The 21,706-nt window shown below is 39.2% G+C and overlaps 1 protein-coding gene across 2 annotated transcripts in view; it reads right to left on the bottom strand.

The window, feature by feature from the left end:
- The window catches only part of Vapa (VAMP associated protein A), a 37,989-nt gene extending 16,486 nt beyond the window's left edge, over positions 1 to 21,503 (bottom strand). Inside the window, exons 1-2 of one of the 2 annotated variants that reach the window (XM_063231983.1) lie at positions 20,963 to 21,503; positions 1,719 to 1,871 (exon numbers count right to left, since the gene is read on the bottom strand). In XM_063231983.1, coding sequence (XP_063088053.1) covers positions 1,719 to 1,871; positions 20,963 to 21,041 — 232 coding nt within the window. In that variant the 5' untranslated portion in view covers positions 21,042 to 21,503. The remainder of the gene's footprint in view (positions 1 to 1,718; positions 1,872 to 20,962) is intronic. The other variant, XM_063231984.1, reaches the window with a different exon arrangement.
- Between the last annotated feature and the right edge of the window lie 203 nt (positions 21,504 to 21,706).

Below are 21,706 nucleotides of genomic sequence, written 5' to 3'. Positions count from 1 at the left end.
TGGTAAAATTGGTTTTTTTAATATTTTGTAATAATTTATAAAAATTAATAAAGATGTAATCTTTTGGTCATCCTATAATTAAATAATTGGACTGGAAGCGGTTAACTCCTTCATTGTTTTAAAAAAAAAAAAAACTTTTTCAAAGGGCCAAATACATAAAAGCAGAAAATACACAGGATAAAGACCTAGGGATACACATAAAGCATAATACAATTTCATTAACACCCTTTACTGAACAATTGCTATAGACTTATCACAATGAAACAAAATTTGTGGATAAAAAAATGACAAAATCAGACACAGTAGTGCATACCCATAATCCCAGTTACTCTGGAGGTTAAGGTAGGAGGACAAGCTTAAGGCCAGCCTGGGCAACTTAGCCAGATAAAAATGTTTAACAGCACTGGTGTAGAGCTCGGTACAAGAGCACCCTGGAGAGGATAAAGCCATGGATGTTCCGTTCCTCATGTCACTACAACACAATGGGAGCTGAGAAGCACTGCCATGGAGACAGAGGTTCTCCTAGAAGCCACTCAAGTTCTAATACTGGCTTTCTACTTCTCAGCTGTGTCAGAAAACTGCTGAGGAGCGTGCTCACAGGAAGCAGGAGGGACTGTCAAAGATGGAAACAAGTTTCCAGAGTATGCTATGACACTAGCATAGATTTTATAGCAAAAGTAAGTGACCCATATATGGCAGGAAACAACGTATCTTTCAACTATAGTATAAGTAAACCTTTCAACTATAATATAAATAAACACATAAGAGAATAATAAAGGTGAATTTTTCCCTGGCCATGGCGACCCATGCCTGTAATGCCAGCACCGAGATGCTGACACACGGGAATCTCAAATTTGAGCCCAACCTGGGCAGTTTAACAAATAAGCAACAGTTTGTCTTAAAATAGATATAAACAGCCAAGCATATAGTGTACCCCAAAATGCCAGCTCTCAAGAGGCTGAAGCAGAAGGTTCACTCCAAGTCTGAAGCCAGCCTGCATATAAAGTAAGGAGCCAGCCTGGACTCATAGTGAAACCTTGTCTCAAAAAGACATAAATAAATAAAATAAAATAAAAAATGTTGGCTAAGTAGTTTAATGCAGCGATCCTCAGTTCACGTACAATTTTTTCCATAGTTTTTTTTGTTGTGGTTTTTTGGTTTTTTTTTGGTACCGGGGATCGAACTCAGGACTGTGCACTTGTAAGGCAGGCACCTCTACGCGGCTGAGCTAAATCCCCAGCCCCTCTAGTGCAATTTTTTAAAAAGTTTTCAAATACAAGACACTGGGCATTTACAGTGACAGGCACATGGATTCATTCGCTTTAAACACCAAAAAAGAAGCATTATACTTTTGTAAGCAAAAGAATCAGAACCCAGAAAAACTTCTCAAGTTGTATGTAATACACAATGGATCTACTCCTAAAAATCATAAAGGCAGAGAATATAAAGAACTGGAAGAAGAACTAGATAAAAGTTTTAAGTTAACAATTACTTAGAAATTAACCATACGCTCCTCCAATACACAAGATGAGGGTGAAAAATTTTCTCTAAACAGTGTGCACATGGTAAGGTAGCATAAGAAAATCTTTAAAGGTTAAACCAGAACAAAAAGTATCCCTCCTCCCTTAGATGAGCCAAATAAGGATAAACCAAATTAAATATAATCATAAAATGTCAAAATTTTCAAAACTGTGTAAGTTCAGGACATGATTTGTTACCTGAAACAGTCACCGTTGACCCAGGGTCAATAATCCCACTGTTGGGCCTCACACAGTACCGGCGAGGTGCTGTAGTCTTTACTTTGAAACATACTTTTCTATCTGACGGATTTCGCAATTTAAGATTTGTAGTGACTACATCTGTGAAGGGGCCTGTGAGTTTTAAAAACAAAAGAGAAAAAAATTAACTAAGTCACAACAACAAAAACACAATTCAAAATTATATAAATATGGTCACAATTTTATTAATGTATGGCAATGTACACATATATTCCCATATATAAATATTACCAAACAGCCAACAGTGATACTACTTCTTTCTCCAGGTGGTGACTTATAAATAAGATATGCTCACTCTTCATTTTCATTCTTGACCATAATTCACAAAATCTCTACAGTAAACACAGATTATTTCCACTTTTTAGAAAAGTGTTTTAGCAATTTTAATCTATGAAGTCAGTCTACAATTGTTACTCTTACAGTATGTTCTTACCACAGTACTAAAAATGCCAGATTCTCCTACAGTCTTCAAACCAATGCCAAAAATCTCTCTACCAGAAAATACTACACCCTAGAGCAGCAGTGCACCTATTTCTCAAACAGGTTTAAGAGACCTACTCATTCATTCATTCATAATATTTGGTAGGTACTGGTTATACACTGTAGATAAAAGTGTTTATGCATTTAAATTTTGGTTCCGCACTCAAACATAAAATTATTAGCAACCCAAAAAGCTGATGCAGCTCTGTCTGCATTAAAACCAGCAAACCCTCATTTTTTAAAAGAGATGAAAAGATTACAGTCATTTTGCTCTTGGTTGAAGAAAAGCGTAAGACAGGTGTATGCAAGTTAATTTAACTTAATGTGAATTTATTTTTTATTTTGGAGGCAGGAGATAAAAATATGTCAAGATGGGAAGCAAAATTCCCACTATTAACTATTCCAAAAGCAATTTAAAATGATTTCATGGGCAGGGGTGAGGGTGTACCTCAATGGTAGCACTCCTGCCACCTAACATGCCAAGGCCCTGCGTTTGATTCCCTGAGCTACAAAAGACTAAAGAGCTGAAAGGCTAAAACATAAAAGAGATACCTATTACACAGACTGTTTCTACTTTGTTGAACAGGAGAAAACTGCTTAAGACAAAACCCAGAAGACACCAAAGGAGGCATTAGGAAAGAGTGCAGGAGACAGAAACAAAATTTGCATTATGCAACAGGAGAAAATTCACAAAGTAAATTAAAAGGCACTTGGTTTGATCAAGTCCTCTCCTGAACAAAGTGTTTAAGATAGGTAACTCCCAGATCCTCAGAAAAGAGAAGTTATGTAACACAGGGAAACACCATAAACCTAATCCTTTACATGACAGTGCCACTCACAAGGTAGCTTTGTTTGGCACCTTGATAGTGTCAGGGTGGGGATGAGACACAAAGATCCAACTGAGAACAGACATTCTACAATACCTTGCACATTCCCATCTAATATTATGCCTCCATCCAGTGAATTTTCAAATGCATCTCTTCCTATAATTTGGATCTTGAATATCTCAAAGGCCCAAATATTTATAAGGACTTGGTCCCCAAACTGCCATTACTGGGAAGTGGCCCGGTGGGAGTCCTTAAATCCTAAGGCTGCCCTGAAAGGGAGGTAGGTGATCCCAAGCCCTCAGGCTCTTTTCTGCTTCCTGGATTTGACTGTAGCTTTTGCTCCATCCACCACGTATTGCAACCACAATGTGCTGCCTCACCTCAGGCTCAGAAACTGGACTGAAACTTCTAAAACTGTCAGCCAAAACAGCCCCCTCTACGCTGTTTTTTAATGTCAGATATGTTACTGTGATACAACGCTGACCAAATACACCTCTAAAACTTCCTACTGGTTAAAAAAAAAAAACTTTTCCAGCAATGTATCTATTCTGTAAAACAAAATTTTCTTTCTTCAAAACTTTAAAAAAAACTCAGTTCAGCAATGCAGAATTTTCTTCTACCAACAGCCATGACATTCACCGATACCTTAGTCACCAATGTATCTGTATTTGTGTCAACCAGTCATGGTTGACACATTTACATATGTAATTCTACCATTACGCACAAATATTCTTATTTTGTCTTTATATCGATGTTAAAAACTGTCATCACTGTTAGTAATACTTGTCTTATGCCTCTTAAATCTGAAGTTGTTCTTTACAAGGAAGTATGCTCTATTTCATTATGCCTGCAACTATAGTCATGCCCAAACATTTACACATTGAAATGCCTACCTTTCTCTGTATTGCATTATAATAAAATTTTAATTGTGGATAATTTTTATGTAAAAGTTTCATCTTGAAATGGTAATTGGCCATTACAAAATACAAACTATAAAAATGAAATATAGGGTCAAACAGAGTTAAGGACCATTACATTATATGAACAGTCTCCTAATTTACTAAATGGAATTGTAACTTTTACAATGCTGAAATGGTTAAACCACTAGGGAAAACGACTGAGTAGTTACTTTATAAATCAGATTATGGTGAACTATGCCATACAATGAGAAGACAGTAAATAGGGCAAGGCACGTGAAGGGCTTTCTAGAATGCTGGTCAGGTCTATTTCTACCCTAAGTAGTGATAGTACTGGTACTTTGTTTTTTGATGATAATAATTGGTACATATTTTCTGTATGCAAAACAACAAAGACTTAGAAAAGATGATTCTTAGTGAAATCTTAAAAAAACTGAAACTCCATTGCTTTTAAAGTAATTTTAATGAGAAAGTGAACTTCTGAAGCAAGTTATACAGGAAACAAATATTCTTACAAATGAGGCAAAGCCTATCATTTGCCCAAAAGGAATGTTTAGTTTCTTATCTATGAAACGACTATTGTGAAACAGTGGATTTTAAAATCACCTGACAGTAAAAGTACACTAGTCTGCAATCAATGATATGTACTGTTTGATACATACCTATGTTGAAGGTGAAATGTCTTTTTCACAATGTAATCATAACTGCACACTTTCACTGACTTGCACTTTTACCAAAAAAAACCTCCCTATAATTAAAAAACTCTTAATTTTTAATTTTATAGGCTGTCCTTTTTTAAGCAGGTATATTTTCTATCACTAAATTTTCTTGACTATTCTACAACTGTCAATGCCACTAAGCCAAAATCTTACTGCAGGACCTAAATTTTCACAACCAAAAAAAACTTAACATATACAAGCATAAATAAAAAGTTTGGATTATAACTTTTTGAAAAAACATGGAACCTGAGATTCTACACATTCATCCTATCCTTATTAAAAGAGAAAAGATAAAAGTCCTAATGACAAAATCTGGCTGCTCTGCTCCAATACATAAATAATGCAGCTGTACCAATTCAGGTGAAGAATACTTCAGTACGTTTTCATAGGCTTTGGCAAATTAAGCAAGTATCAGTGATTCAGTTACATTCATAAGGGCTATATTGCTGAACATGTGTCAAGTTATCTTTAACTTAAAATAATCATGCATACGGAACATATACTATAGAATATATAGAACATGTACTAAGAATTTCCAGAGAAGCAGTAGCAATGCCAATAGTAGTAGTAAGTCTTCGCAATAACTTGTATTTATTGGGCACTTATCAGGCATCAGTAACTTTGCATTAAGTTGTTTTAACCCTTGTAACAAGTCCATGAAGTACTTTTATTACTCATTATTCCTATCTCACCAATGATTCAGCTCACAGAAGCTGAATACTAGTTCAAGCTAATACAACTACAAAGCAATAGAAGTGGGAAATCAACCACATCTGACTCCAGGGCCTGAATTCTCATAAATTCTGTAGAGAGTAGCTAGCTATATTTATTTTCTAATTCATAACTACAGCACCTAGATCTGTGAAGCATTAAAGCATGAAAGTGAAGTCATATTAGCAATATTTGAAAAGATTTTTAGCCGGGCGTGGTGGCTCATGCCTGTAATCCCAACACTCAGGAGGCTGAGCAGGAGGATTGTTGGGAGTTCAAGACCAGCTTGGGCTACAAAGCGAGCTCAAGGCCAGCCTGAACTACACAGCAAAACCCTGTTTCAAAAAAAGACCAAAAAAAAAAGAAAAGATCTTTAAATAGATTGTGTATTTATCTTAGTCACTAAATCAATGCTACACATTTCCTGAAATAAGTACCAAACAAGAATTTAACATTTTACACTCAAGGAACCTTTAAAACATTTTCATCACAAATCTGAAAAAGGGAGTCACCTGATTCACTTTTTCTATACCATACTGAAATCAAAGACTCAATGTAACACACCCTGTGAACACTGAGTCTTTGTCTTGTTAGCTATTGTGCCCCAGTTCTGTTACACAATGCTTGGCACAGATTATTGATAAATATTATTGTACAAATATTGCTGGGCAAATAAACAGACTGCCACTTTTTGGAAAGTCATATGAGTTCTATTTCTATTCAAAAAGACCTAGTTAATGAAATACTAAAGTAATTATAAAATTTCTTTAACATAATTACTAAATTGTAGATCATGATATTAACACAAAAGCAAGATTTCACTAAGCCTCTAATACTTAAAAACTTTACTTAAATTGTTTATTCCTGTTATTAATATTGTATTATATTTTTAATAAACAGTAGCTGAATATATCACAGAAAAATTATAAAATCCACTTAATATGGTAAGGTATAGTGATTTAAAAATAGTAAATTTTCCTACTCTATGGACCTATAGAAAGTCATAGAAATTAAACAGGCAATGCAGAGACCGTGTCTTTTATTTCTTTTGTACTATTTATGTAGTACTATGTAGTAGGGCCCATCACCTGCACATTAAAAGAAAATACTTAAACAATCACTTCACTCTGAATAATCACTTTGAAAAACCTTTTGAGGGTAAAGAGAGACGAGGTTCTGTTATTAATTCACTGACTTTAGAAGTACAAAATGTAGTGTAGTGACCATGAGGCTTCAACTCTAAACCACAAACTATGTAACTGACCTTGGGCAACTCACCCTCTCCAGCCCAGTTTCATCCCTTTCATTTTAAAATAGACTGATCTCCAAGGCTTCTCCCAACTCTAAAATTATGTGACACTTTTATTTACTACCTTAAAGTGTCTCTTCAATCCAGTGGTAAAGATGGGAGAAGGGAACTCAACTCTCACCATAGCCTTACTGACATTCTGTCTGAAATTATCTTAAACATCCAGGATTTTCGAGGCATTTGGATGCACAGACGACTCACTCCAATCTAAACAATCTTAGTGACATAATCTTGAAAACAAGGGAAGATAAACTTTACATCAAAGGCGAGAATTATTTGCAACATTTTAACATCAGCTGATAAGCTCTTTCATTCTGTAGCCTTCTAAATAAAATTATATACACATACACAATTATATGGGAAACATGGATGTGTTCACGAGAGTATGAAATGTGTGCATTACCTAATTACCACTATTAAAATAGAAACAGGTGGCCCATATTTAAAGTTTAATTTTTATGATCTAGATAGCATGTACAGAAATACAAGAAAATGGACATTTTGAGAGCATTTGAACTAAACATTTTCATACTATCTATAAAACTAAAGCTACTGCTAGAGGCAAATAAGAGAAAATGATCACAATAATCAACTAAAAATACAGATTTTATATATATATACATACACACACACACACTTTTATCTTGCACAGCAAACATAAAAAGAAATACAGGAAAACGTTAACGGTAAGTCTACGTGGTACTGTGAGTAATATTTGTTTACTTTATACCATCTATACTTTTCAATTTTCTTCTTTGGAAACATTTTATAGTCAGAAGGAACTTTTTAAGCCTATCCACTAAAAAGCTTAATTTACCATAAAACGTTTTACTTGTGTAAGGCCCTAGGGGAAAAACTGAGAAGATTCAGAAAAACAAACTCTGGAAGGATTCTATTTTATTGAGGGTTTCAGTAGTAAAAACAAGATCAACAGATCTTTTTCCCCTATAGTTTTATTTTTAAAAAAAGTTTCTCACAGAGAAAACAAACTAAACAGAAAACACTGTAATTTAAACTCACTCTATATTCCTATGCAAAACATAGATACAAAATAAAGAGCCATCAAATCATTGGTACATAAGAAATTTGTCAGTCTATTATAAACTGATTCTCTTAACCATTTAGCAGTTCAATTATTTAAATGCAGGCTGATCAAAAATTGCATGTTTTTGTTAATTTCTGTAAGACAATAACAGGCAATAAAAAACCAATTTTGTCAAATTTATTCAATACAAAAATTAACTGGTTGAAATGACACCTGCCCCAGCGCCACTTGGGACAGTGAGTATGAAAATAAGTGTACTGCCCAAGTAATGCTCAGGGTAATCATGGCCTTCACAGCTAAAATGTATATAACTAATCTTGTTCCTATAAACCAGAATTTTGAAAACAGTATCAAACATTTATAATAACTGTAGTTATAAACAACATCGCAAAGACCAGAGAAAAGCAACTAAGCAGGTGATGCATAAGTCACTGAAAATAATGTCCACTGGATGCTTACAGTCCACTGTGTTTAAAGGCGAGGCATCAACATTTTAACTGGTCAGTTACTATCCGTGTTGGTCCTGCCGCAAGGCCAGCTCTACTTCTCTGCCACTGAGACTGCTTATGCGGTCCTGCCTCAGTCTCCTTGTGAAGGACCTCACCAGGCACTCATGTCCCTTGTGTAAAATGCCCCAAAGGTGTGCACGTAACCTCGGCACATCCTGCCCTACTCATTAAATTTTGTCTAGCTTACAATACCAAATACAATGTAAATGCTATGCAAATTGTTACACTCTATTAAGGAATAATAACAAGAAAAAAAAGTATGTATTCAATATGGGCATAATTTTAAAACTTCTCAAGCAGTTGGTTGCATCCCGACCATCCGCCAACATGGAATCTGGGGATATAGAGACTGTTTATAATGAACTCGCTGTGATTTTTATTAATAATAAAAAATTATTCCTGCAAAACAAGATTAGACTCTGAAAACATGTTCCACTTTATAATTCTGTGACACTTCATTTTAACTAAAATTCTCACAAAGGACTACCAGCTGATGGCAACAGCAAGAGATAGATGACTTAGCTGTTACAAGGTAGTTAGAAATTAGATTTACTTTCAGCTAGACCTTGATTTGTGAATTGTGACTGGACATGTCAATCTAACAACAGAGATTCTCCAAAGATTAATAAATTTATTTGGACACATCACTCAATGGAATGGGAACATTACTGCCATAGTAAACAATGTATGTATTTAAGGCTGAGGAAAGGGAAGTTTTAATGGCAAATTAAGGATGACATATTTTGAAACAATAACCCTCAACTACAAGAATCAGTAACAGAAATGACATGAGTCTAAAGTTGGGACGGGCAGTTAGTGGGCAGATGTCCTTCAGAAGTGCTCTCTGTCTAACGCTGCAGCAGCCTTTGCACAGGTTATGGTTCTAGTAATCCTGCACGGTAATTACCGATGTCATGCCATGTTACTAGCATGAGATTCCCCTCCTTCATAATATTCTAGCTTGATTTATTATTCTGTGGTTGGTGAAAGACTTGACAAAAGTCAATTCCTTTCGTTTCTGACAACTTTTACAGATGACGATCAAGATTAATTTGTTTTCTATTTATCTTTATATACCTAGCCAAAAAAGACTATGTGAAAATGCTTAAGTTATTGAGATACACACACACCCCAAATTTAACCTTCATCTTCCAAAAAAAAGTTAAATAACTAAATTGTCTTATGTTTTTTATCTTACTATAAGCAGCACACATTCATTGTAGAAATCTTAATACAGTCAGGCATTGTGGCCTATAATCCCATCTGTAGCAAGAGGATCACCAAGAGTTTGAAGCCAGCCTAGAGTAAGTACACAATGAGTTCAAGCCTGAGCTACACTGCCAGACTCTCTCAAAAAACAGAAAAAAAAAACGAAAAAACATAGAAAAACAAAATTATGAGAACAATACATCCTGAAGTAGAAGAATGCTAATATTCTTTACTTTCTAATTTCTCTCTCCATATAATACCATAAACTCCTCATACTATGTAACTTTTCAACTGAGGGATAAGACTGTCACCAAAGATCAGCTTTTCACTAAAAGTAGATCAACCAGACTTTAACAGATGTAACACAATACCATCTATGAAGTACTTTTACCACAAAACATTGAAACCGGAATCTAATCGACCCTTAAACCTAATTCAAAACTTACTGGAAATACACACACGTCCAGAATACAGGACATTTTACTGGTCACCTGGCATGGCCTTTTAACAAATGAATGGCATAAAAAAAATGAGACACTATGATTAAGACTTAGATAACCAAATGCAATGCAAAAATGAAAAAGTAATTTTTAAAAAGTCAATTGGAAGAATTTCAAAACACTATTAGATGCTACACTAAAGATTTATTGTTGGTTTTAAGTAATAACAGTATCATAACTATGCAGAAAGAAAGTTAGTTTCTTCTTTGTCCCTAAAAATGCAAATTCAAGTATCAAGGCATAAAACAAAATGTTGGATTATTCAAGGGCGGGAGTGCTGTAAGCTGAGCCCAGCCTGAGCAAGAAACCCTGCCCACCTCCCACCCCGCAAGGAGCAGGGACTGGAGTTGGAGTTCAGTGGGAAGGCTTTGGGTACAATCCTCAGCACTGCTAAACATACAGGGGCAAACAAAAACATAAATAAGCATGGTAAAGCATTAACTTTAAGTTATGTTAAGGTAGATGGAAATAAATAGGTTTTTATGAATATCTGGAAGTTAAAAAATCTTAATTGAATAATGTAAGTCACATTTCAGTTATAATAAACCAGTAGTAAACAGTCTTTTTTTTCCTTTAATTTTCTTCTAATTTTTTTTGTGCTTAAAAAAAAAACAAAAAACAAGGGGAGTTCCGGAGGAACATGGCGGATACATAGCAGCAGCTACGGTGGCTCTCTGAGATACCACGCTTAAAATCCAGGAATGGAGGAATCCTAAGCAAGGGGAGATACACCCTGCCGCCCCAGGAATGAACTAAGCTAAGACAAACCAACTGGAAATCCAATCCTGGTGCTATAACAGGAACAGATAAAAACTCAGCGTGGAAGCTAGAACCCGCGCCACTGGAAGCCACGATTAGAATTTCCTGCTGCCTGCTGCGTCCAAATCTGCAGGGCAGGGAGAGAGCTACTCGCGAAAGCTCTGAGAGCAGGAATCTGCAAACAGTTGAGAGCAGGACTAGCAGGAAGCCCTACATCGACGTGGGGTCAGTGAGCGGAAGGGGGACCCTTTCATAGAGTAGGAGGCTCCAGCAAAGGACATACTGGGATCGGGCAGACTTGCCAGAACAGGGCGCTGCAGTGATATTAGTCGCATATTCCCCTCTCAAGCAGGATTGGTGGGGAGTGCCTGGCCCGCGTGACGCCGCTGACTAAGACCCACTAGGCTAGCCTAAACCAGGTCCCAGCGCCTGAAGGTGCACCCTAGTGGTAAAGCCTTCGGCAGGTTGACCTGGAGGGGCGGGCCCAGCAGGGGCTGCCCAGGTCTGTGTCTCTATAGTATACTGCAGTGGGCAGGAACACCTAGCCAGCACAATTCAAACAAACTGTAACCGAAAAAGAGAAAAAAATTGGGCCTCGTACATTCGCTTGTATGGAAGGAACAAAAAGTACGGGAAGAGGAAGCAACAAGAAAGGGTCCTCAGTCCCCAATCCTGAGAACACTGATCCAGGAAAAGGAAACGCAAAGGAAGACAGAAAACATGCAATATCAGACACGGCACCAACAGATCTCCAGAACCTCATAGACGTGTTTAAAAATGAAGTATTTAACGAAATAAAGCAAGATATAAGTAGAATAGTTAGAGAAATGCTAAGCACTGCCCAAGAAAAAACAGATGGTGGAATGGAGGAACAGAAAAAAAGGGGAGAATTGTTTGATGGAGAAAATAGAGAAAACATAGAATACGTGAAGCAGGTTCAAAGAGATTACCAAGAAACTAAAAACTCTATCGAAAGCTGGCATAACAGCTTGAAAGAAACTAAGGATAGATTATCTGAATTGGAGGGCAGATTTGTAATATGGGAGCATGAAATGAAAAACTTCTTAAAAATAACAAGAAAACAAACAGCAATAATACAAAGGCTAGAAGATGATAAGAGGATCTATAACAAGAATTAAGAACATAAAAGAAGAAGTAGGGACACAAACAAATGGACTACAAAAGCTATTCACAGAAATAATCCAAGAGAATTTCCCTAATTTAGCAAAAGGTAAAGATACTCAGATGTATGAGGCATACAGGACCCCAGCCAACTACAACCCAAACAGAGCTACACTCGGGCATATAATAATCAAAATTCCAGAAATCCAATATAAGAACAGAATATTAAAAGCCATCAGAGACAAGAAACTTACAAGGGGACACCCATCAGAATTACAGCAGACTTCTCAGCACAAACCATCAAATCACGAAGAGCATGGGGGGGAAATAATTCAAGCTTTAAAAGGTAACAACCTCCAGCCAGGATTGATATATCCTGCACAACTGTCCCTAGAAATTGATGGAAAAACAAGGTGCTTCCAGGATAAAGAGAAACTAGGGGAATTGCAAGCACCAATTCAACTCTACAGAGAATACTGCAGGATATTCTAAAAAAGGAAAATACCAAGACTTCAGAAACAGTGGCAGAGAGGCACAATGAATGGAGCAGAAAGCGAAATGAAGAAGACAAACTGACAACAATCGACAGAAAAAGAGCTCAACAGAAATGAGGCAGAGAAGATTGGATGGTAGGAACAGCTATTTTGGAGAAAACAAGACATTATAATAGCTAGTGCTGATTTAGTATCATCTTGCTTTGAAGTCCCATCAAGCTTTTATTCTTCTGTCTCCATCGGTCTTAACAGGTTGTATCTTATTGTATTTTATTTTATGTGATAATATAAGCAAAAACTTTTATAGACAAGGAGATTATATAGAAACCATTGTTCATTTTCTGATAGTTGGTTCTAAATACCCTGTAATACTGTCATTCCCTTGAATGGTTTTACATTGTCTTGATACGTTTGGTGCTACAGTATACGAAGTTATACTCAAAGATTTTAAGGAAAGAGACACTATGGTAACTATTTTTATGTCAGGATATCTTGTGGTGAAACACTATTTTGCTTAAATGGCTATGCTTTGACCTGCGCTGTTTTGTTGTTATGCCCTCTTTTATGTCAGTCTCCTTTTTTAAAAATTATTTACTTTTTTATCTTTTTAATTAAGGGAAAAATAAAAAAAGCAGGATACATTATAGTAACCCACTTTGATTTCCTATTAACTTGATTTGAAACCCTGTATAGCCCTCACCATCTTGCTTTGACTGATTTTTCTCTATTCTGCTTTGCTTGATAGTACCAAGTTCGAAAGTATAGGCAACAACTGTAAAGACACCCATTATGACACCCATTCCGGTTGACTATTATCTTCTTTTAAAGTCCTGTAATGTCTCCAATGTTTTGGTTTTATTCTTTACTGTTTTGTTCAATTTTATTATAACTGATGATATAGGCAATTCTTTTTAAGATAGCAAGAGGCAGTATGGTAACCATTGTTGGTCACCTCGTATTTTGTTTTTACATTATCTATTATGTCCATCCTTTTGATTTGAATGACTCTGTTCTGTTATGTCACATCTGGTTTTACAGTCTTCAAAAAAAAGTAATAAGAACTGTGGGAGTAATAAAACCCAAAATGTGTAACTGTCATTGTACAAAAGAAACGAAAGTGCTCTAAAGAATATAGCTGCATATATATTTAAGTGTATAAGATAGATAACCGTATTACTGAGTTTTGTTGGATCATTGAATGAAACTGTTTCCAGTCACATTGTTTGAAAGGATAGTTTATATGCTTTAATTTTGTAACTCGAACAACTATTTCTAAGATAACAATATGTAATCTATTAACTAGTGATTTCCTATTGTTTATTTTTTCTGAAATTCTGTGTAACTTGTACCCTTTTTCTGTTTTTCTTTTTCTCCTTAAATAAAAAAAAAAGGGCCCTTTAATTTCAGTCAAATTTAAGATAAAAAGACAAGAAAAAGACCAACAAGTGCCTTGGAAAAAGAAAAAGGGTGCCTGTAATAGGCTCTCTTCAGAGACCACCTCTGCACAGTTCAAAGTCTCAAAGACCCTGCAGGTAGTACAAGCCTGTAACCTCAGCACTCAAAGAGGCTGAGGCAGGAGAATTACTGCAAATTTGAGGCCAGCCTAGGCCACAAAGTGAGTTCAAGACCAACCTGAACTATGCAGTGAAACTGTAAAAAATAAATAAAGCCAATCAAACCAAAAAACGGAAATTTAAAAGGAAGGGGTGATGGGAGAAATGTAGGTTGGAAGATACAAAGTAGCAGATACAGACTGAGAACTGATGTACAACATGCTCTACAGATAATAAAATTTCATTGTACTTGAGATTCCTGCTAAATGAGCAGACTTCAAGGGATCTTCCTGCCAGAGGAGGAAAGATGAGAGGCAATGTTACTGAAGTGTCTATATGTACACTGTAGCACCTTCACCACAGGTACACAACATCACAGGGTACACCACAGTCATGTATGCTTCACAACATCATGCTGCACACCTTAACCATATGCAGTGCAATGTTTTAAAAAGGGGAGAGAAGACTTGTACAGCACACCAACATTACCAATCCTATCGAAAAACATCAAATTTTCAAGAATTTAATCCAGTTTTCCTAATTTTTAGGCAGCAGTCCCTCCTTCCCCACAGCAGGTCTGTTCCATGACCCCCCCAGGGAAACCTGAGACTGTGCACTGTATCAAACTCTGTAACCTCACATCTTTTCCAGCTCAATCAAGCATTGATCACACACTGGCCTTAACATTTACAGCCTGAGGGGCAACACCAAAACCAACCTGAATTTCTCTCTCTTCACAAGTTCAGATTTTTTTCTTAGGGTAGATCCCAGCAATCTCAGCGTTTGGCTTTGTCTTACTAAGTGAACAACATTCACCTTTGCACTAAAAGGAAGTCCTTGACGGCCACTCTTGGGCACATCCAGGCATATCTGAGCTGCCAGCACCACTACTCTTACTTACTGGGGCCAGTAAGTAAAACAAGAGTTACTTCAGTCCAACCAGTGGGACACCCACGATCTGATAGGGAGCCAGCTACCAAGTGACTAACATGAGCAGCACAGCCAAGGTGGAGATGGTGACCAAAGTACCTAGGGCCCAGGAAGGACGGAGTGGAACAGGACAGTATTTCAACAGGCTACTCAGAATGACACAAAATTTAAACTTGTTTAATTTCTGAAATTTTCCATTTAATATTCTAGGACCACAGTTGACCATGGGTAAATAAAACCACACACAAAGCCACAGAAGGAGGAATGAGCAACTGTGTATCTTTCTACATCACAAACTCCATTTTCTGTTTGTATGCTCCCATCATACAATCAGAAACCTTTAAAGCCAGAACACCCCCAAAATTTCCTTCCTTTCACTTTACAAAAAAAAAAAAAAAAGCAGTCAACAAATGCCCCTTTAGTCATTTTCTGGAACCACCTACTATATACAACTATATGCAACAGGTAAATGAAAAATCCAATTCTGAAGATATTCAAGACAAAAGTGGGAATTACAGTGAAATAATCAGTCTTACTAGTCTAATCAACATTTATTGGGCAATCATTCCATGATTCAAATCTTGGATTACTAAGTATACAAATAGTAAAAGAAACAGTTATATCATCAAGTAGTTCACACTACAGTCTGGGAGGAAAAAATCCAAGTAAGTACAAGCTCTCCCCGCCCCCCCACTGGGGATCGAACTCATGACCTTGTGCTTGCCAGGCAGGCAAGCCGCTGACCTAAATCCCCAGCCCTGAGCACAAGGTTTCATAATGCCATGCAAAAGGGAGAAAGCAATCTGCTCTGAAAGAGTATGAAAGACGTCCTAAGAGAAGTGACTCCTGAACTGGAGTCTACCTGAAAGAGGGGCAAGATTTCAAGCAGAGTACCTACAAAGTCTTACAACAGCTTGGGAAGATTTGGGAAATGGTTTCACAGATAGCAAAGAAACAGCACTACAGTTAGAGAAGCAGTTTGAACTCTTCCAAGTACACAATGGGAAAATACTTCAGTGTCTTTAAACTAGAGAACATCACCACCAAAATTTGAATCTGCAAAAAGTAGTTCCAGCAGCACTATGGAAGTCAGGTTGAAGAAGGTTCACACAAGAGAAAAGGAGAAACGTTTATCTACTGACCAGGAAAGAAAAGATGTAAGATACTGAAATTATCCCAAATCCAGATCCCTTTGAGTATAAGGACCCCAACACATCTTCCATACCTACTCAGATCAGAGCTTCCGCCTACCCTCCCACATCGCCCCATATGGAAGGCAAATGATCCTCATGCAGACACCCGGAGGCTCCTAGGCGGGCGAGCGGCACCCACCGTCATCTACTTTACACAAGCAGAAATCGCAAAGCCGTAGAGGAAACCAACTATCCCTGTTCAGATAGATACCCAAGAGTCTCACTGGTTTGCTCTCCAAACTTTTCACCATTTCTTTAACACAATGCAGTGCAAGAGGTCTCCTCTTGCCAGGACTGTTATGGCTACCTAATTGATCTCTGTCTCTTCTTAATCTACACAGCCACTGGAAGGAGTACTTTCAAATGCAAATAGATGTTACTAGGTTCCCTACACCTTTACTGCCCCTCTCCTGCACAATGCTTCAAACTACCTCCTGGCTTGGGATAAAAATGAAACTGCTAACCTGCCCTACAAACAAGAACCAGATCCACCTTGGTTATTTCCATTACTGTCACACTGACCTTCTTCAGCCTAGTAAATGTCTCATTTTCCCTCCTACCACAGGACCGTTCTACATGCATTTTCTTTTCCTTGTCCTCGAGGGAACTTCTTATTCTTGGAATCTTACTTCAATTGTGATAGTATTCTCTGACCAGATCAAAGTCCCCTATTTTAGATTCTCATGGCACTGTCAGACATCCTTATGGCTGTTTCCTCCATCTCCATAGTGTCTGTCTCTCCCAATAGAACTGTCCCATGAACACAAGGGCAGTGTCTCATTCACAACTGTAGTTCCAACATTCATTCATCACACCCGACTAACATATGTGCAAATCTAATGCTATTATATTAGATAATCTGATTGAGGTCTGAACAAACTCTTAAAATGAATTTTGAAGAGCTGTATTACAGGGGATAAGAAAAGGATTATCTGAGAAAGAGAAACAGTTTAATTATTACTTGTGCAGAGTGTTTCTGATATGAATGAACACGATGCCTCTAAAAAGTAAAAATAAAAAACACAGGAAAAGTAGGCTTGAGTAGTTTTTAAAAAGCGAAGGATATGTTGATTTTGAGATGTCTAAAGAACAAATCCAAATAGTAAGTTGTTAGGGGTATATAAATTCTGAATTAAAATACAAGTGTGCCAATACATGCAAAGATTAAAGAAGAGAAAAACTTTCTCAACAAGGAGAATTCAGAGTCAGATAAAAATGAAACCTAATCAGAGGCTCAGAAACACTTGCATTTAAGAAAAACAACAAACAAGACCAAAATGAGTAGCAAACAAGAAAATTACAGATAATGGTGGCACACACACAAAAACCGGAATTTCTAAAAAGAACTGTTCTGTTGGCAATGTTAACTGTCAGAGGGGTCAGGTGAGATGACTGGAAATGATTAATGCAGGTGTCAATAAGCCATGAATCAGCAAGCTGACTGCAAGGGCGGAGGAGTGCACAGAAGAGGAGAACTGAGGGTGGCAAACATGGACTGTTTTCTCAAGAAGCCCAACTGCAAAATAAATGAGAGACCAGGAGGGACACAGACCAGAAGGTGACAGTCAAGGAAGTATTTGTTGATTTTTAAAACACAAGACTTTAGTGTACTTATACGTTAAAAGGAAGAAGCTTACATATGAGTTTACATTAACTACCCAAAACAAAGGTACCCAGAGCCTTTGCTATGAGGACAGCAGGTGTTCAGAGGAGGTACTCGCCAGGCAAAGACCTATATGCCGTGCTAAAAAAAGCAGGTCAGACTTTCATCCTGTGGACCATACATGAGGCACCTTTTAGGCATGAAGTAGTATAGTAATTGGCATTTATGTTTTAAGGAAATGGGGCAAGGTCACCACAGAGATCTGGGGAGGCCAGCATCAACAGTAGGCATTTCTCCAGATCCACCCAAAAACGTTGTCACCCAGACAAGCAGGCATACCCCCCACTTCACTGTGTCGCCTCTCCGGCCACACTGGCTAGTTCCCACTGCATCACCCTCCCCAACTGCTCTCTGAACTCTGCACTGTCAGGGGCGACCTTGAGCACAAGGCTTCTGGTACTGTTTTTTTTCTCTCCATCATTAAGAGAAAGAATATATTGCAAATTTATTTTAGTATTTTCTAAACTTTCTTTAAAATTTTCTCCAAACCTGCTAATGAAAAATGTTGCATAGCACAGAAGAAGAAATTTTGTAATGTTTTAAAGCAAAAACTTACTTCACATAAAATACCAAATTTCTAATGTCAAAATCAAATCATAAGTCAAATTACTGCCAGGATTTAAATAGAATTTAAAGAAAAAGAAGTATCTCTTTTTCTATACTAACAAGCAAAAGATCTACTTCAGAATTCATTGTCATCATTAAAGCATTTTGTATATTGACTTTGAAACAGTACATTTTTTAAATAAAATACTGGCACATGCAGAAAACGGACCAAACTCTTTACCCACTTCTCCAAAACTGTACAAAGTACTGAGATTCGTCTCAGATGAGCTTATGTATGTAAAAGGAAAACCATCCAATCTCAGAATGCGCAAATGAGTCGCTCCTAAAGAATCAGCTTAGTCAAATGTAGAATTAAAACACACCCAAAGACATGACAATGAATTTTCAAAGCTACCTTATAACAGATCTTCACTTAAACTAAGTTATAGGTGACTGAAGACAAGCCAGTTAAATGATTTTAAGCACCGTAATCAAACTAAGCACAGGTAGACTGGATTTTAAATATCTCCTTGCCCGGGGGATGAGTTGTTCATCTAAAGGCAAGAAATTTCCACTAAGCAAACTATTTACATTCCACTAAGAGCTGAACACTGAGGAAGAAGGAATCAACCACCAAAGGTCATCTCCCATTCCAGTCACAGCCTTCACTCCCCAGAGCTCCCTCACCTTTACACACAAGTATACAACTACAGACATAGAAGCACACACCAAGCACTCTCTTAGTGCCTACTCAAGCACACCCTCTGCCCAGCCCTCTTCAGCATTGAACAGAAACACATACATACACATACACACACACCCGTGCATCCTTTCTGGGGTCTTTTTGAAACAGGGTTTCACTATGCAGTTCAGGTGGGCCTTGAGCTCACTTTGTAGCCCAGGCTGGTCTTGAACTCACAAGGATCCTCATGCCTCAGCCTCCATAGCAGCCCCTTCTTGAAGCCTTCCAAAAGGGACAGGTGAATCTCACAGGTCTAGCCTGTTTCCATGCCTGTCTTCCTCACTAGTCTGTAGTTCACGACTTTCACTGACAAAATAAGAACGACTCATAATTCGTCAATACCTTGAGTGAAATATATGAACAAGTCACTTTGTGGCATTCTTGGTTGTTCTTTAACTTCTCTCCTAAGTTACTGTGCAAGGTTGGCTTTTTAAAACCTGTTTGTCTACTATTATTAATTTCTTCCTAAGGCAACATCACTATTTATCCAGGGAAAAACCTTCAATCTCTGTGGACATTTTCCTGGTCTAAAACTAGTTTTAGCATGTGCCAATCCTGGCCCTCTGAGAGGCAGAGGTAGAAGGACCACAAGTGTGAGCCCAGACTGACAATCTCAGCAAGTGAATGCAAATCTGTCTCAAAAAAAAAAAAAAAAAAAAAAAAAAAAAAAACATTCCGCTCAGCGTGAAGGTCCTGGGTTGAATCCCCAGGATGGGGGAGGCAGAGAAATCCACACAGCTTTTAAAGATCTCTAACTCCCAAGGCAATTCACACGTTTATGCAGTAGTGAAAAAATGCTCTGTAAACTCACCCTATCGAAAAGTAAAAAGAAACTACTCCTGGGAAAATACACACCTTAAAGCTTTTATGCTAAACTTTTTCAATTGAAGATGTCTACTTTGGCAGCAGTAATTTCAAGGCCAGGCAGAGTGGCCCTCACCTGTAATCCCAGTACTTGGGAAGCTGAGCAGGTCAATAGATGGGTTACAAAGTGAGTTCAAGGCCGGCCTGAACCGCACAGCGAAACGTAGCTCAAAATGACAAAAAAAAAAAAAAAAAAAAAAAAAAAAAAAACCACCATGACTCTTCAAAGGTTTGCCCCTCCCCCAGCTAAAACTAAATCCTGCAACACACAAATTTGCTGCCACAAAATGCACTCAGTGCTCTTCAACGTATTTCCTGAAGTTGCCTTAAAGCTTTGTCTTTCACAAACAGTACACTTAGGTGTTCATTCAGCAGAACTTACACACTAAAACGCCAGCCCAAGACCACAAGCATCATTTTTTTTTATATTCCTAAAACTATCTAAATTTTTTCTACAGAAAACAATCTAGTTTTTCTTCTGGACCCAATTTTACACAATAATAATGGATACTTTACTCTTTTAAAACCCGAATTGTCTTGCACCTCACAAAAAATTGCTGTCATCATAGCTTCTCAAATTAAACGACTGCATGCTGACTTTCACGAGGAGATTCACTTTAAGCTTAACTAAAGATATGCAAAAACTTGCTTTCCGTTCGGAGAGTCGTGCTACCAATAATGCTTTAAAAAAGATAAGAAGGCGCTCAGTTGAACTCTTCTCCGAAGTGTCCCACAAATCGGGAAGCCGGCGAACCTGCACCCGACCGGATCGCAAGTCATTGGTGGCCGATCTCAGGCAAGGCTCGAGTCCTCGGACCCAGCACCTGGGGCCCGGACATCACCCGGCGCCCTCGGGGTGCAGGACGGCCGGGACCGGCGCAGGGGCAGTGGGGCTCCAGGCCGTGCCCGCAGAGACCCCGCCCCCGCCACCCCGGGGTCCGCGCGCGGCCCCGCCAAGGACGCGCGGCCGGGCGGCTCCGCGGGCCTCGGGCCCAAGATGGCGGCGGCCGCGCGACGGCGGCGCGCTCCGGGCTGGGAGGGGACAGCGGAGGCCGGGGCGCGGCACGAGGGAAGCAGCCGCATCTTGCCTACCTTTGAATTTGAGGTCTGTGGGCGGGTCGAGGACCAAGATTTGCTCGTGTTTCGCCATGGCCCCGGAGGCGGACGCCATCGGAGACAGCGCAGAGCGGGGGCGCGCCCGCGGCGGCGGTCTGCGGGCTGGGCGGAGGCGCGGCCCGGCTCGGCCGAGCTCTAGCGCGGGGCCAGGCTCCGGCCTCGGGCCTCGACGCCTGTCTCTTGGTCGCGGGTTCGCGGGGCCGCCGCGAGGTCAGCAGCTCCGACTCTCACAACTGACTCAACCTCACACAGCCACCGCGGCCACGCGCACTGCGATCCTCAGCGCCCCACGTGATGGTCTCTGCGTGGCTACGCGCGCGCCCCCGACGTCGCCAGCCGCTCACGTCCGCCCCGCCCCCCGGCCGGCCTCCGCTACACGAGCTGCTGCGCCTGCGTGCCCCCGCTCGGCGCCGCGGCGCAGCTGTCAAGGAAAAGGGCGTGTCGGGGCCGGGTGAAGCAGACTCAGAGCGCGGCGCAGGACAAAGTGCGGCCTCCGTCACGATGAACTCCGTGGACGGAGCCAAGATCCTGCGACAGTGATGCCTCGCATCTGCCAATGTGAATGCTGAGCCCGGGATCAGTCCTGGGGCGCCGCGCCCCACTCCCAGCAGGCCCTGCGCGAGGGCGGGCTTCAACAGGCGGCCGCGCGGTGCCTGCCGGGAGCTGTGGTTCGGGCGCGGCGGGCGGGAAGGAGGCTGGGACACTGGCAGTCGCACGCGG

This window comes from Cavia porcellus, unplaced genomic scaffold, assembly GCF_034190915.1.
Source record: "Cavia porcellus strain 051 isolate PalLab524CR breed Dunkin Hartley unplaced genomic scaffold, mCavPor4.1 scaffold_20, whole genome shotgun sequence".
NCBI classification, from domain to species: Eukaryota; Metazoa; Chordata; class Mammalia; order Rodentia; family Caviidae; genus Cavia; species Cavia porcellus.
This window is presented reverse-complemented; position numbering and strand designations above follow the sequence as displayed.